We start from the raw sequence: 17460 nt of genomic DNA on the forward strand, positions 1-17460 counted from the left end.
GGTCATTGATTCAGGGTGCATGCTGGGGGCAGTGTTCCAAAAAGCAGATAGTGTCAGGACAAAGCTAAATTTAATTTAATTTGCATTTAAGTTTAGTTTAAGCTAAGCAATGTTGATACCATCACTCCCCATTCTCTGCTAAAATCATTCTTCCCTTCTGTCACTTTAAGATGACTATTTGCTAAATAGGCTGATCTTATCTGGGTTGGGCTTGAAAGCTATTTAGCATCAGGTCTGGTTAGTATTTGGATGGGAGATAATTGGAAATCCAAGGACTCTAGGCTAGATTGGGAAATTCAGATACATTGAAGAAGAAGGCAGTGATAAACTAAATGTCCATGTAGTTACCAGGAGTTGAGTGTGACTTGGAAACTTGACTTTATTCCTTCAGGGGCATTCTTCAGGAAACTTGACTTTATTTCTTCAAGATTTGGAGGGTCGGGGTGTGAAATGTAGCCATACCGCCTCAATTCTACACCTCTGATTTAGGTCAAATCATACAGGGCACTAGTTCTCTTGTTCCACCTTCCTAAGTAACAAAGAACTTCCTAATCAACTGGGCAGCAGAGGGTGTTTGAGGAAAAGTGGGTTATTGGCCTTTCTACCAAGAAGCTGATTTTTTAAAACATTTCTACCTCCTTGAACTGCAGGGCTGGAGACAAACTTCTGCTCCTTGACCAGTGCGCAAGGTTTCGTCGTTGCTACCAGTGCAAGAAGGGCCTGAACAATTTTGGGGAAAGCAATGTATGGACAGACAGTAAATATGTCCCGGGATCTCGGTTAATAGTTTGAAGCAATACAATTTGTTTATGTCTTCCTTTCCTTCCTTTTCTTCTCATAAGAACCTTTGAAATTGTTTTTAAAAAAGAATACCTCATTGTTTTAATGTGCTTATGATTTAATTCTTGTAGCTCTGTGAAATGAATTTCTAGTCTTTCACTTTCTGGTGTCAGGTTTTTGTCCTCCCACTTTGGAATGTTTCTCTGAATTAAAAATATGTGTGTGTGTGTGTGTGTGTGTACACACACACACACGCCATAAAATATGCATCTTTATTATTTTTTAGAAAGTGGGCGGATTGATCTTCTCAGGCAGGAATGTAAGAGTGACTTGTTTGATTTACAGGGATTGTCTGCCTTTTTATATATACATTTAAAAATTTTTTATTTTAAAACATCTGTGTTTTGTTCAAATAAGGTGGAAGACTAGGGACTGAGAGAAGAGAGAGGATTTTGACAGTGAGGTCCCCAGGTAGGGAAATGAAGCACCGTCAGTGGTGAAAACTATAGGACCCGTGAGGAAATGACACTCATGGAGATGGCTAGACAGGGTGCTTCTCACTTGCCTAGGACTGAGCCCAGTGTGACCTCCTGTCACCAGATGTTAGCCACTAATGCCTTGTCCAACCCCACCCATAGGCACCCATTTTTTCTGAGATCTTTGTCATGTTTGTTTCTAACTGTTGTCTTTTAGACCAGCTTTGGATGGCTCGCCAGGACATCTAGTAGATTCTGTTGGTGGCCAAGGTACCTTAAGGCTAGGTTTGTTCTTATAGTCCCCTGCTCAGACAAGCAGTGAAGCCAAGGCAAATTTGGACCCTGGGACTAAAGAACCTGTCTGGGCATAGGGCATTCAGACCATGCCAATCATTCCTCTTTTATCTTTATCAAGCTGGAAAACTGTGGTCTCCTGGACCAGTAAGGGATGATTAAGATGACCTCAGCCAGTAACTATACCCTGCAGGTCACTCTGATGAAGGTCAACCTTGATGGCAACACATACTGTATAATTCCAACACATCATTTGCTTCTGCTCTTCTGAAAGCAAGCAAAATAACATTGTACCTGCCAATAATTTCTGTTTGTGAATATGTTGACCTTCAGGGTTAATGTGGTGGAAGATTTCTGAAAATTGAATCCATTCTCCTTGCAACGGGCACTGCTGATTCAGCCATTCTACCAGCACATTTGCTGAGCCCTTAAAGTAATGCAAATTCTGTTGCATAAAGTGGAGATAAATCTCTACCCAGCTCCCAAGTCTTGGGGCTTTTTTTTCTTTGAAAACCTTTGGCTCTGTGCCTCTACGATGACTTATGTGACTGAATTACTATAATGAGATTTAAAGTAGGCACTTCCATTAGATTTCATAATAGTACCAGTATGGTGTAGAGGTTATGATGTTTAACTAAAACCATGAAGATGCTGGTGGAAGTCCGGCCTCCAGCATGGGAAGTCACACTGGGCAATGCTTTTAGCCCAATCCACCTCTCAGGCTTGGGGATGTGAGAATAAAATGGAGATTTTCATCTCAGTTGCCTTGCTCTTCTGGAGAAAAGGTGAGCTATAAGGTAAAGTCAAGTTTTACCTTTGTGGAGGGCCCACGCTATACTGTCAAGTGTGTAACCTACTTACAAGGGTATACGGTTAAGGAAATCTTTAATGGTTAATCAATTCCTTTATCATGACATTAAAATAAGAGAGACAATTAGTCATGGTTCTTCATTATGTGGAAATCTTTATTCTAGCTTTAGTTAATACATACCAAATTGGGACCATTCACAGTGCTAGATTCATGGGCACAACTCCGTTTTTGTAATAGATTTTAATAGGAGCAAAAGAGTACGGTATGATTTCATTACATGACGTACACAGCATTTTCGTAACACTAAAATCACAGCATAGGCATTCACTGATATTGTGCTTTCTCAGTTATTCAGAAACAAGTCATTTTTGATGGTTTTGATTAACAAATGCTGACACACCTTCTGTGTTTTACTGCAGATTACATAGAGTGCATAATGTGATTGGCTGACATCTAATAGCTACATTCTCTGCCCCAGGAGAACATTCAGTAGACCTGTTTTTGAGTAGAACTGCAGACCAACAGCAACCCTAACCTGGATCATAAGGCCCCTTATTATTTCTAGAAAGTGCATTAATCATGAAAAAGTGCAGGGTCCAACTTCCATGGCAAGTTCAGTTTGATTTCCATCACCTGCTCCAGGATCTTCTTGAAGCAGCTCATTTGGGTATGTTGAGAAAATTGAGAAAGACCTCCATAAGAACATTTGGAAACCCTTTTGTTCTTGAGTATGCAGCATCTCACAATTAAGTTTCTCCAGTGATCTTGAGCTGGCTTGATAATTTTTTAAGAACATTGGCCAAATCTTAAGGTAGTCTAAAATGAAATGGTTGGATGTGTGTTCATGGAATGAGACAGGGGAGGGAACATGGAGACTTCTTGGTTAAAAATAATAAAAATAGCACCCCAATTACTAGGCTAGATCTCCTCACCAAGCTTCTGTATTTTTCTGTATTTTTTATGACAGCAGTCCTAAAAATTCAGTTGCATCAATAACCCAATACTATTTTGCTGCAATTTCCCTTGGAAAATGACTCTTGTTTTGATAGTGGCTTCTGCATTAAAATATATTCATTTCCTTATCAAAATTCAGAACAAGGAAGATTAACGCAACACATCTTAATTTAGACATTTAGATGAATTCTGGAATGTAGAGTTGATTTGTCCCCTCATTTGGGGGACATGGTTGGGGGTGATGACAAAGTTACTCTGCTTTCTTACAGACCTTGTCCCTTCTTTTTCTAGACCCCCGTCCCTTATTTTTCAAAATCCCTCATGTGTTTGGTAAACATCAAGTATGCAATTGCTCTAGCTGTTAAATATGAAGAATCAGCAGCAATTACAAATGTACTTAGTAAAAAGGATGTTGCTTGATTTGGATATTAGCACTCATCAATGACTTCATTTCCACTGAGGTAAAGAAGGAAAAATTCCTGTAATTTTGAGGTAAATGTTGGGATTAAAGTTGTGGTTGAGCATCAGGGAGAAACAAACTCAACAGTCCATGGCAGGAAAATAGAGTTTAGTGCTATCTCAGTGAGTCAACAGAATGATATTGAGGAAAGGGTTTTCTATTGTACATTCTTGTAACATAGAGACTGGTATATTCTGCACCTTTCTCATTTGATACTGCCTGTTCCAGAAATGTAGTGATAGGTGCATGCAAAACCACACTGGGAAGCTTCACTAAATGTGTGAAAGGTATCTCATTGAGTCACAAGGTATCTAAAGCCTTTTGGTTGCCACTGGAAAATGAGCCTTCACTTATGGAAAAATAATTTTAGGGAAATAGCTTCATCTTCTGTCATAAAGAGACGTGTCCGGCCTGTGTTTTCATAATTTGCATTTTAATTCTGTTAAAAATTGTCAGTAGAATTGCATCAGGGAGCAAACCCTTGTATGGAATTAGCTAAGTGACAAAGCTGAAAAAGCATCTGGATATTCACAGCCTCTGGTTTGTAGAAAATTACCATCTGTTCAAAATATCAGTTTTGTTTTTAGAATCTCGGTAGCATTGACATTTGATCTTGTCAGCTGCAATTTAGGTCAGGAATGAATACAGCTCAATGATAATTTCACCATGTGCAAGAGACAATTTGCAATTTCTTTAGCAAAGTGGTGCTTACTCAGGATAATTGCAGGTTCTTTTTTGGGGTCTTTAGCATTTAAATGCCTTTGGGGAAGACCTGGGTAAGATTACAGGTTTCAGCAGAACTGAAAGTACTTCTGTGCGGAGACAAATTTTGGTGGTATCTCAAGAGTATGTGGGGAGGGGAATTGGGGAAAAAAAGAAACAAAGTGGGAAACTTACCAAAAAAAAAAGTTTCTGTTAAATATGGCCAGCTATTTGGCCAAACACTTGGTGCTGCTGTTCATAAAAGTCTTTCTAAGGATCTGGTAACCATAATTTCTTCCCAGTGATACATCTCTTGTTCTAACACAGCAATTACTAGTGGGGCATTGGCCGGATCCACATATTATATGACCCTTGGATTCGTTGGTGGATTTTTGAACAATGGCTGGGCTCCTACATAAGCCATACAGTAGTGCTTTAGGAATCTCAGTGGCTGATTTGCTTAACAGGCTAAACCAGAAGTTCTCAAATTGGGGGTTGTAACGCCAGAGGTCACAATTAGTGGGGGACTCATGTACACAAAGCTGGAGCCCTGTTAGAGCTTGTTCTTATTCTGTATGGCCAGAGGTATATAAAAGCTAGATGGACCTTCAGTGGTACTGTTGGGGCCATCATCGTGACATTTTTTGACCATACCCTGCAGATACCCCTGGCACAAAGGGTTCCTATGTTGGCTTAAAGTTACAAGTGCCACCACCACCATTCTGGAGGAAACCACCTGGGAAAAACCATAAGGATCACGGGGCTGCCCACTGTCTTAGATGAACACCTTTGATAGGGGAGGGAGGGAGAAGAAAAGGGGAGGGGAGAAGGGGCATTGGAAGCCCATATCTCACTCTTTTGCACTTGCCAAAGGCATATATTTGCCTCCAGACCAAACATAAACCCTACATTGAAGCATCCTTCCCCATAGCAGCTATCTACCCAGAACATAAAGCAAGTCTTATGGCAAGGCTCGTAAACAAGTAGATGAAAAAGAGAGCGAAAGGTCTATTCCTTTGCATGCTCCTCCATTCTGTCTAGTGGATCCCAACAGGAATCTACTCAGATAAAAGAGGACAGTGGCAGTAGATCTTTTACCTTCCCCTAAGAACCCAGGTTTGAGAAGCAGAGAAATGCCTTGGGAGGGGGGGAGTTATGCAAAGTTGAAGAACTTACCCTTGGCAGTCTTCTCTTATGTGGCCACCTCCTGTGTGTTGGACTACAGCAGTGTTTCTCAACCTTGGCAGCTTGAAGATGTGTGGACTTCAACTCCCAGAATTCCCCAGCCAGCAAGGAGTTGAAGTCCACACATCTTCAAGCTGCCACGGTTGAGAAACACTGGACTACAGTATCCATCAGCCAACCCATGCCCAGCTTTCCTTGCTGGCAAGCCATGAGAAGGCCAACATGGATGATGGGTACTGCCTATCAGTGGGCCAGTAGGTGGATGTGAACCTGCTTTGTAATTAATCTAAGTGGTGACACAACCCATAACCAAGGAGTTTTCCACTGATAGTTGAATTAAATATCTTTTGGCATTATGGTTAGTATGTTGAATTTTTAATAATAATAATACTAAAAATAATAAACATAGTGTTTAAAAACAAAGTTCCTATATTAAATCTGCAGATTGCTCCCTTTCCCATACTTAACCCCAGTGAAATCAATAGTTTTAATCACTGGAGAGGCATGTGTCACGCAAATCCATTTATCACTTTAGGAAGTTGTGGCATGGTTGAGTTTGAGAATCCCTTGGTTAAGCCAAAACCAAGCAAATCACCTTCTGATTTACTGCAGTGTGTGAACACAGCCATTCCCTAAAAGAAGGACAAGCAGGGGTATCCACAGGGTACTAACGAATGTCAAGACAGCAGCTGCAGAATTTAAAATTTTGAAATAGCAAAAAGCTAATTTAAGACTTTGGTTTTAGAAAGTTATAAACAGATTAAGGGTCCAGATAAATTTGAAATAAGATTTTGAATTAATTATAAAGAATCCTTCCCATGGGAAAGTGGACTTTTTAATTTTTTCTAAGAAATAATAAAGATAAGCAATTTTAAAAATTGGATACTGAGGGAACTAAAGATTTTAATTAAAGGAGAAGACTATATAAACCTGATTAACAACTACAGAATGATGCAAAATATTATAACATTGAAAATACTGAAGGCCACTTTTGAAAAATGGAATCAGAAGTTAATATCAACAATGTCAACAGCAATGTTTGCTTCTATGGATAGACTGTGTCCAAAAGATGTTTTGGAAGAAATGACAGGAGAGGAACAAGTTTTGTCTAACAAGACAGAGACACAGTTGACAATGAAAGTGATCTACAAATGACAGACTACAAGAATAACATGGAAAAAGAAATTGGTTGATGCTTTAAAAACCAAAAGGGAATTACAAATAATAAGCCAAGAGAGTGACCTGAACAATTCTTATATACTGGATTTACAAAAGAGGTTTGTTAAAGCTTGGATGAATCTTGCAAAAAGGGGCAAAAAAGAAATGAGAAAAAAAAATCAAGTTCTATGACATTATTTGAATGGACTAAAGATTAAGATTGTTACAAGTAAAAGGAAGGAATATAAAGTTGGTTCATTTGATCAAGGTTAAAATAGATACGTTGTTATTTCTGGCAATCCTTAATGGACTTTTGCTGACACCAGGACTGAAATGATGATGCTTTATGGATTTGTTCATAGATAGAGATGGAATATAGGAAGAAGAGATCACTTGTAGTGATAAATTATTAAAATTCTATATACTCGTGATGAAGTTGGAAGTCCTTTTTTATATATTTTCTCTTTCTTTACTATATTCTTACCCTCCCTCCCTCCCTCTACATTTTTCTTTTTCTTTTCCTTTGCACTTTTTACTCTTTCTACTCTTTTTTTTTTTAGTACTAGTTTGTACTATTGCAATTATAATCTTTAATAAAATTATTTTTTTAAAAAATGGTAGCAGCTGCAATGACACAATTGAAGCCTCACCCCTTTTACATGCATCAGATAAAAGAGGTGGGGCTTCATTCACCCCCAGTCCAGGAGGCCATCTTAACTTTTTTGACCTCTGGGGATCAAATTCACATTTTAAGGAACAAGGCAAGAACAAGCCACGATATAGTTCAACCACTGTTGTCCCCCACTGCTTTTCCAATCTCCCTACTCTCTTATTCTTCCATGAAAAAACAATGCTGCAGACTTCAAAGCTTTAGCAGAGGCTGAAACTACTGCTAGAAAACCCTGCTTTTCTTTATTCCCATGAAATAGTTCTCCAAGGATTCAAGCAGAAAAGTATCCAATTGTTTTTAAGACAAATAAGGATACAGGCAGACATATTATTCCATGAATTTGGAACTTCTTGTGGTCTTTTATCACTCCAGGAATAGTACAAAAATGGAAGACCATTTGCTGGTTACAGTACCTGTGTGTGAAACAGTGGAGAAAAAACATTCTTTTAAAGCTCCATGTCTAAGATTTCTGGAAGGCGTTGGCCATTGTTAAACCCAGGATACTAGCTAGCTTTTATGGACTTTTGGTCTGACTCAGCAGGACTCACTGGGAGGACTGACAACTTTCGATGAGTGACCAGTGGGGTTAAGCATCACCTGAGAAGGACTCATAGATAAAGCTTTCAGCTCTGGCGGAAGTATTTGCTGCTGCTTTTCCTTTACAGGCATATTTCCTCTGATGGGGTCCAGCCAACCAGAGGAGACATGGTAGAACTTTGGGTTAAGGGGGTTCAAGCAGAGGCTAGACATCCGTCTGTCTGGGGTGCTCTAATCTGGATTCCTGTACTGGTCAGGAGGTAGCCTCAGAGCCCTAAATGGCCCCTTCTAACTCTATGATTTTGAATACAATAAATAACATTAAAGCAAAAAAGAAGATTGTCCCTGAGATTACAATTTCTTGGTTGTGTTTGATGGGATCTTGGTGAGGCAGACTAATCAGCAGATGGATTTTTTTCAAGGCATAGTAATCATCATCTCATTGCTCAAGCTCAAATCACAGCTAAAGGAGCCGCTGCAGCACATTGTTCTCTAGTCCACAACCTGTGGGTTCCTTTGATCTACGCTTGCCACCAAATAAAATGTGAATGTTGCAATTTGGAGCAGTGCTTTCTCTTTCTCAATGCCCCAAGTTGAAACTGTAGTTCATGTTTTATTAGAAACATTACATCCATTTCTTTTTAGCCTGAGTAAAGCCAGGATCAACCTTAATGGGAAGGTCTGAAGATTACCTTAAAACCCCCACTCTTATCTCTACCCTAAGTTCTAACCATGACCCTTCAGATGTTTGAGTGCTATATCTACAGACCAGGCCTGAAAAAAACCTATAGTCTATCACCATCAAAGCACCTGTAAGCCCCTTTTTAATTGTATTAGCTACAGATAGTCCTCAACCTACAACCATTTGCTCAGCGGCCATTTGAAGTTACATAGTACTGAATGAATGGTGGTTATGACCAGTCCTCAGAGTTACGGCCGTTGCAGTGCCCCTGTGGTCACGTGATTGCCATTTGCGACCTTCCTGGCTGGCTTCCCCAGAAAGTCAATGGGGAAGCCGGCAGGGAAGGTTGCATGTTGCTTGAGTAAGTCTCCCCCCCCCCATGCACCCTCCCCCAGCCCCTTTGCACATGCTGCCTGACCCTTGCCCATACCCCTGCACACCCCCTCGCCCCCCCCACACCTGGCAGCAGCCACTTACCTGCCTGCCAGCCTGGGATTTGCAACCCTGCCAGCTTCCCCAATGGCTTTGGTTGCGGGAAGCCGGCAGGAAGTTGCCTTGCCTAACAACCATGGGATTTGGTTAACAATGGCAACTGGGACTGCAGGGATTGCCACTGCTAAGCAATGCAATTGTGCTTTATGACTGCATCACTTAGCAATGGAAATTCCAGACCCAACTGCTGTCATAAGTTGAGTACTTCCTGTACATTCCACACTGAACCATGAAATGATCAACCATATTTTAGTCTACATGTTGCATGAATCCACCCTATGTGGTGAGTTTATCTTTTAGCGTATCATGGAGATCCCCATACTTGGGCTAGTTGAGTAAACAAGACCCAATTAACCATAATATGCATATTGCGTGAACATACACTTTGAGTGCTTCTTGAGTTAGTCTATGTTGCCAAACATGAGTTTGGTAGAACTCTCATTGTTTTATGGTAACAGGACATTGTATAAGCTGGATAGAGACATACCAATTATCTGGAAAATTTTCAGTAAATTGGGTTAGTGGGAATTCTGTGTAACTGCTAATACCACCATCTACATCTCTAATGAGGGTCAGGGTTAGGATCAGAGCCCTGGTGATAGTTGCTAAGACTGGTAGAAGCCATGCAGGACTTTGGGGAAGAAGTCACTTCTCAACTGTATGCCCAATGGCAGTGCCATGCTTATTGTGAAACAGTTGCATTCTGAAGTCTCCTAAACCCATGGATGGTGGGCTTTACTGAGCAAGATAATAGGAATTACACCAGTTTAATAGATATGCTTTGGGATGAAGCTACCTAGCAAACAGCATTTTCTATGAGCTCTGCAGAAATCCTTAATCCAGCCTTCTCCAACTGGAAGCACGCTGGCAGGGAATTTTGGGAGCTGACATCCTAATACATTTAGAAAGTACCAGATTAGGGAAGGTTAGTTTGATTTGCAAGAGGAGATTCAAGAGTATGGAACCTTCTAAATTTCATCTAATCACATCAGTTCATTTGATGCTGGTGGCATAATTGGTCCTTGTTTACTCTGTGTTATTTCTGGCTCAGATTTTTTTTAAAAGGAAGCTGCTCATAGAAAGGGTGGGTACTTGCTCTTCTCTCCATTTATAACTGAAGATCCTACAAGCTTGAAGATCGAGACACTTTAGCATCTTAAGGTTCACAGCTGCTGGAATACTCCTCTTCCCTGCCTTCACAAAAAAGAAGCATTAAATATTTTGAGTCTTCATGGCTTCCTGCGGCCACTGGTAACTATCGATAATGAAGGAATCATAGTCAGGGCTGTAAATGAGGGATTTAACAAATGCTTCTTTGTCCTCTGGCTCTGGGTACCAGGATGCCAGGTTGTGTTTGTAGGCATAGTCAACCACCTAAGAACAAGAGATAGAAGAAAAAGCATTAGACAAACCCTTTGTTCCAACCAGATACCATCCAGATAGCTCCCCGTATCCAAAGCCAACAAGACTATGATAGATGTTTACAACATAGCCAACAAAGCTACGATAGTTGTCTACAACTTACCCTTTTTGTGATTTGCTCTATGTATGCAACTATACCTACAAGATGGATTTCTTTTGTGCATATTTAGTGACCTGCAGCCTCATGCTGAAGCAGTTTGGGAAGGTAGAGGAAACAGGAATTCGTTTTCTCAAGAGAAGGAACTTAAATCTCTCATTCCAGGAACCTCACAAAACTTCTTACTTTAACAGCAATTTTGAAGGACACATCTCGAATGGAGCTCAGGGGTGGATAGAGCCTGCCTTCAGCAAGATGCTGCTCTGTAACCTCTTCTGCAATTGCCTAGGAGAGAAGAAAGGGAGTGTGCATCACATTAAGAAATGTTTTCCAACAAGGATAGCATTCTCTCTGGCAACTTTGTGTATCTAGTACTACTTAACCCAAGGCATCACAAATTTCTAGATTCTAGCTCTTCCAAGGAAGTTGCTTTATTCCAAGTCTGACCGTTGTTCCATCTACCTCACTATTCCTAATCTGACCGGGAGTAGATCTCTCTAGAACATTTGCTCAAACTTAGTATCCTCCAAATAAGTTGTACTATAGCTTCTATGACTCCCATCTAGTATGCAAGTTGGGAAAAATGTGCACATAGTTTTCCCTGACCTGATACCTTCCCAATGTGTGGGGGTGCAACATCTGAATTTCCCAGCAGTGTGGCTACTGGTGTCTTAGCACAACTGGAAAATGGAAGGTTGGGAAAGGCAGCTTCAGAATTTCAGACACCTCTTCCTAGGACTACCACATCTGCATGTCAGAATCTAGATAATTCCTGGATAACAGAAAAGAGATACAGAAAAATCTAACACTCTTATGCCATCTTGTAGTCATCTGGAGTCTGACAACCCAGATACCACAGCCTATCTTTCCCATCATCTGCTAACTGATCTTTTTAATTAAGATGTCAGAGGTTAAACCTGGTCCTGCCAGCAGGTTGAACAGAAACCCCATCATGAGCAATAGTTCTACCACTAGTCCAGGATCATCCTTATTTGCTTGTATCTTTTTTTTTTTTTGGTCATATTCCTACTTATCTACCTTTGGGCAAAGGCCCAACGAAGGTTAATTATAAGGGCTATTCCTGGTTACATTTCACTTTGTGTCAACCTCCAAAGGCCAACTGCATGACAGAGACCACCACATCTGTTATCCAAGGGTCTGCCCCACTCAGATAATAGCTGCAGTGACACAAGATAGTTGATCAGATCAAGAAAGATGCAGGGACTGCATATGTAACAACATACTAATTTTGATTAGTGTTAACCTGGCTTAGGTTTATTTGTGGCATCTATTGTATCTCTTAAATTCAACAACTTGCTCCCAAGAAATGCAAGGAAAAAGGAGGGATTTTTGAGGGGGTCTGCAGATGAGGTGCTGGGGCCACATGAATGGAGGGTGGGTATGTCTATCCATCTCTGTTTTAAGCAAATACAACTGCAGATGTAAATACAATACAGCAGAAATATTGTGTAGATGCATTCTTTAGGAAGCCATACTTGATGTGGACCTTTACTGAAATTCCCATCAGGTATATATGAAGGAGGTTAAGCCAAAGGTTGCCGAGCAGAGAAGAAAGGGAGGACAGGAGTGGCAGAAAATGATAGTAAGTGGAACATAGGAGCACAAACCTCTGCTGTGGTGAGAAAGATCTCCTCGGAGATGTGGCGGACTCCACAAGCAATGACTCCTAGAGCAACTCCAGGGAAAACATAGGCATTGTTCCCTTGGCCAGGGAAGAAGGTTTGTCCATTTGACAGGGTTACTTTCGGAAATGGGCTCCCACTGGCAAATATGGCACGGCCCTATCCAAAGAGATCCAAGATTAAGTCCAGTCACCTACTGACAAAAAGTCAAAGAGGTGGAATGGAGCTGGAAGAGGAAAACAAGGAGTGGGGTGCAGAAGGTTTCAAACTCAAAAGACTTCAGGCATGAAACAGCTGTTTTGAAGTTCTTGGAAGTGTTCTGTTTTTCTTAACCATTCCAGAAATGTTCTGAGCCCCAAAGTGTCTTGGTTTGAATTCAGAACATTTTTGGAATGATTGTTCCAAACAGGTTAGTTGGAACTCTCCATTTTGAGTTTTGCTGTTCCAAGCAAATTTGAGAGGTTCTACCTGAAAGACAGGGGACGCGGTGGCACAGCGGCTTAATGACGCTGAAAGTTGCCGGCCAGAAATGGCTGACGCTTCGGCGGTTCGAGTCCAGCCTTCGCGCTAAACAGGTTGAGCTCCTGTTTCCTCCCCAGTTCCTGTCAACCCAACAGGTCGAAAACTCACGTGAGTAGATAAATGGGTACTCTCACTCCAGTGGGAGGAAAAATGCTGGCGGCGCTTGCATGGGAGTCGGGAGCAGTTGCTGGTAAGCGCGAAACCACGCTCGCCCGAAAAGGGGCGCAAAGCAACGGAAACCCCACCTCCTGCGCTCGCCAGCTGGGCTCTGCTCTAGGAAGGAGGCTCTGGCAAACCACTTCCGAAACAATTGCCTTGAAAACTGCAAGGACTCGTCCAAGCAGTCACTGCAGGATCAGTAATGACTGAGCGCAGACAAAAAAAACGCCTGAAAGACAAGCTTGGCCTCCAACAGTGGCCTTTGTGGCAGCAAAATTGCCTAGTTGGAAGCTTCAATAAGAGCAGACTTACATCTGTCAAGCGGTAACAATCTTCAGCCGTGCATTCTGCTTTGCTTGTTGGATTGCTGAGGGCAAACACAACTGGCTTCTCATTGAAAGTCCCCATGTCTTTCAAAATCTGGTGAGTAAAAGCTCCTGCAACTGCAGCTACACCTTCAGGATTTTTTGAAGAAAGAGAACAAATAGGAGAAAACAGAGTTCATGGCTGGATGGAAGATCATTGTTGTGCTCAGACAGTATGCTTTACCTGAGAAGTGAATTTACCCATGTTCTGGGTTCACACAAATGATGAAGTATAAGCTAAGCAATCACACTGGTTTTGTGCAATCTACCAAGCCATAAAAAACCTTAACCAACTATGCATGCTTTTAGAATATTATGTGCAGCTATGTCTTAAGCTGCTTAAGTGTGTGATACAAACTCAGCCGGTATCTCTCAGGTTTTTCAAACCCTTGGGGTTGTTGCATTGGGCTGCGGTCTTTATGGAAGTGGGAGATACAAATATGCGACAACGTAAAAAACAAAAAATAATGCCTGTGTTTGCACTACTGCATATTATTCTACATGAAGCTCCCACTGAAGGCAACTTAGAAACTACAATTGGTACAAAAATGTAGCCTTCTGCTTACTAATAGGACAGAACTGTCTGAGTCATAATACACACATATTGCCAATAGGTTTCTGGGTATAATACAAAGCGCAAAGCCTTCTTCCAGTTGTTTTTTCTACTTCCGAGTCTAGCCTACAGCCGTAGACTTAGGTGGCCTCCCATCCAACTCTAACCAGGCCTGCTCCTGTTTAGCTTTTCAGGATCAGCCAAGTCAGCTTCATTTCAAAGAAGAATTAGGCAGAGTGATGTCCAATGCTGAGCTATCACCTTCACTGAAATGGATGAACATGTTGCCCAAAAACCTATAATCCAGCCTTTCCCAGCTGGAGACCTCCAGATGTAGTGGACTACCATTTCCAAGATTCCAGCAAGAATTCTGGACACAGAAATTCTAAGACCAGGCTCCTGATGGAGTTGACCACCACAATCCTTCTTTTCAAAGCATAATTTTCTTTTTCTTCTCCAATATTACAGTAAGACATGTTACTCAGGGAAAATTCCAGGAAATATTTTACAGTTTTTCGAAATTTAGAGAGTCCAATAACCAGTTCCAACAGTCAGTTCCTAGTCAGAAAGTGAGAAACTTTGTAACGTAGAGAAAAAGCTTCAAACTGCTAACTTGATACATCATGCTCAGTTTGGACAGCATCCAGTCCGAGTTCTGATGATTCCTGATGATATCACAGCAGCTTAAGTAGGACACCACAGACTAAATATACATGTACAGTATGCTTAACCCAATTTCTAGATGAACTAATTTTCTGGGTTCATAAGTGACCCTGGCTAAGTTCACATGTACCATCAATCCACCAAGTCACCAAGAACAATCTAAAGTTAACCCCAAGCAAGTTGAGTATGTTGCATGAATGCATCTCCTTAGCCTTTATAGAATCTGGGTAATTTTGTTATGTGAACCCAGCCCCACCTTTCTGCTATCACATAACAAGACTATACCAGTAATATTTCACCCCATTTCTGCAGTGATATGCCTGCCTGCCCTCCACATGAATAAGGAATTTGTGCCCTATTCCACGACACTGAACTGAAAACTCACCCCAGGAGTTTCTGTGAGGGTGGGAGTGGGATCAAAAAGTCAAAATGGCAACCAAAATCATGTGACTGAAACTCTACCCTATATATAAAGCATCGAAAAAGTGGGTGTGGCTTCAATCAAGCACTCCTGCCTCATCTTGACTTTTCTGACTATCCCCTGTTGGGTACCCATAACTTGCTCCACATAACTGCAGCTTAAAAGTGAGCATCAAAGTTTACAACAGGAAGGCATGAAAATAGGATGGAAGCAGCAGAGAAAATCCTGCAGGGAAGCTGGAACAGTTACCAATAATAGCTGTTGGTTTTATTGTCCGCACCACGTCCTCCAGCGTCTTCACAGTGGGGTGGTCATGAGCAAACATTTGCTTCTCGTGGTTCAGGTGACTCCTGCCCTGGGAGACAACAGAACACAGGCAAACATCTATACAGGTAAAGAAAAGACTGAAGCAAGCCATTGTTCCAGCATTATGGATCTGTGGAGATTAGATTTATGAAAGACTCATTCTTGGTGATAACTCAACAAAACTGGGCCAAACTCATTCTTCCTGGAGAGTCACCATTTTCTGAAAAGCAGCTGGTTAGTCATTTAATATATTGTCTTGATGGCCATAGTAAAAAGCCTGAATAGTCTGAATAATTTATGAATTGGCATGCTATTTTTATATCTATGGAATATTTTATTCTATATTTTTTAAAAATGTTGTTACTCACACCAAGCCCTAGGTATTGGGAAGGCAGGGAGTAAGAAATCTGAACACATAATCCTTGTCTGGTTCAGAAGCCTTTGGGATCTGGACCCAAGTTTTCCAAAGAGTTAGACAGATAGGATTCTGAGGGTGGCCAAAGTAAATTCTTCACTCAACATTAAATGCATTGTTGCAGTCATGAGTTACAAACAAATATGCTGGCAAGTCATGTATTGATGCTACATTGGTATTACCTCTCTCTCTTTCTGTGGAAGACAAAGTATTTACAGTAATCCTATTAAAAATTTGCAAAACAGCTTCCCTTCCACATTTATTATTAATTCAGTTAGCTTACGATTGCCTTAGAAGTTACTCATTTTCACTGAAAGGCAGAAAAAGCATTACAGGTAGTCCTCATTTAGGGACTGCCTTGTTTAGTGTTCACAGTTATGATGGTGATGAAAAAGTACCTTTGTGACCAGTCCTTGCATTTATGACCTTTGCAGGTCTGTAAAGCAAAGGAAGCTGAAAATTGTGATGTTTCACTTAGCAACTGTTTGCTCAACAACTGAATTGCCAGTCCCAATTGTGTTCGCTAAACAAGGACTACCTGTATTACATCATCTTCACCATTCTCAAAATGCTGTCTTTGCAAGGAGAGTATCTGCTAGAATTTCTATATGTGAGCCTTCCCCAGTCTTGCACCTACAGAAGTGTTAAGAGTGTAACAACTACAGTTCCCATGCTGGGTGGCAATTATATTCCAGTCCTAATATATCTGGAGGAAAGCACTGAGACCAATGTCTGAGTCACTGAAAGGAATTTAGAGATGACCTTGGAGAAGGTACAAAAGAATCATTAAGGAGGGACTTCCAGAAGAAATTACATAGCCCACGGATTGAAGCAGGCATGAGAAAGAAACTCAGAATAACCCCACCTTGATTTTGTTTAGTATAAGATGAGACAGAGAGAAACTCTATGAGACAGATTTTCAAGATCCTGTTGCTAAAGTTACAATGGTGCTGAACAAGGACTACTTATGATGGGTCCTAGTAATTGCAGCCGTCGCAGTGTCCCTGTGGTCACATGATTGCAATTTGGGCACTTGGCAACCGGCTCGCAATTACAACATCACAGCATCCCACAGCCACGTGATCGCCATTTGCGACCTTCACTGCTGGCTTCTGACAAGCAAAGCCAATGGGGAAGCCAGCCGGAGGTTGCACATGGTGATGACATAACTGCAGGACACTGTGACCATGCAGGATTCGCCTCACAACAGCAACTGGGACTACCGGAACTGCTGTCGTCAGTGCAGTCATGTGACATTGTGCCTTATATCACTTAGCGACGGAGTTACTGGTTCCAATTACCGCTGGTAAGTGAGGACCACCTGTAGTGTTCCTGGAATCCCTGTGGTGTCTATTTCTTGACCTGACCTATCTTGAAGGGCTGACAATTACCTTGACAATGAGTCCTTTCGAGTCTACCATCCAGATTTTCTTAACAGCTTCTTCTCTGGGAATTCCTTCTTTCTCTAGTGCCATAACTATTAGGTGAGCAATACCCAAAGCCGCCTGGAAAGAAGCAGAAAATTATTTCCTTATAACAGGAGGAATGGCCTTATATTGAAAGAAGTCCCTGGGACTATTGGGAGCTCATGACTGTTGGCTCACAGCACTGGTGGTGGATGGGGGTTTGAGGACACTCTTCCCGTCTTTTAACCCTATATGTACAGTATATATAATATTTTTATTGTTTTTAT

At 41.2% G+C, this 17460-nt stretch overlaps 2 protein-coding genes across 4 annotated transcripts in view; one reads left to right on the plus strand and one right to left on the minus strand.

Annotated features, from left to right (window-relative positions):
- Positions 1-2495, plus strand: part of CCDC81 (coiled-coil domain containing 81) — a 33272-nt gene extending 30777 nt beyond the window's left edge. Inside the window, exon 15 of the mRNA XM_025175563.2 lies at positions 651-2495. Coding sequence (XP_025031331.1) covers positions 651-792 — 142 coding nt within the window. The 3' untranslated portion in view covers positions 793-2495. The remainder of the gene's footprint in view (positions 1-650) is intronic.
- The window catches only part of ME3 (malic enzyme 3), a 115293-nt gene continuing 100321 nt past the window's right edge, over positions 2489-17460 (minus strand). For all 3 annotated transcript variants that reach the window (XM_088140538.1, XM_088140540.1, XM_088140541.1), the window contains exons 10-15: positions 17159-17272; positions 15296-15401; positions 13357-13499; positions 12349-12522; positions 10907-11005; positions 2489-10575 (exon numbers count right to left, since the gene is read on the minus strand). In XM_088140538.1, the coding sequence (XP_087996664.1) occupies positions 10414-10575; positions 10907-11005; positions 12349-12522; positions 13357-13499; positions 15296-15401; positions 17159-17272 (798 nt within the window). In that variant the 3' untranslated portion in view covers positions 2489-10413. The remainder of the gene's footprint in view (positions 10576-10906; positions 11006-12348; positions 12523-13356; positions 13500-15295; positions 15402-17158; positions 17273-17460) is intronic.

This window comes from Python bivittatus, unplaced genomic scaffold, assembly GCF_059951505.1.
Source record: "Python bivittatus isolate LINGU-HERP-01145 unplaced genomic scaffold, Pbiv_v1 ctg000340_np1212, whole genome shotgun sequence".
NCBI classification, from domain to species: Eukaryota; Metazoa; Chordata; class Lepidosauria; order Squamata; family Pythonidae; genus Python; species Python bivittatus.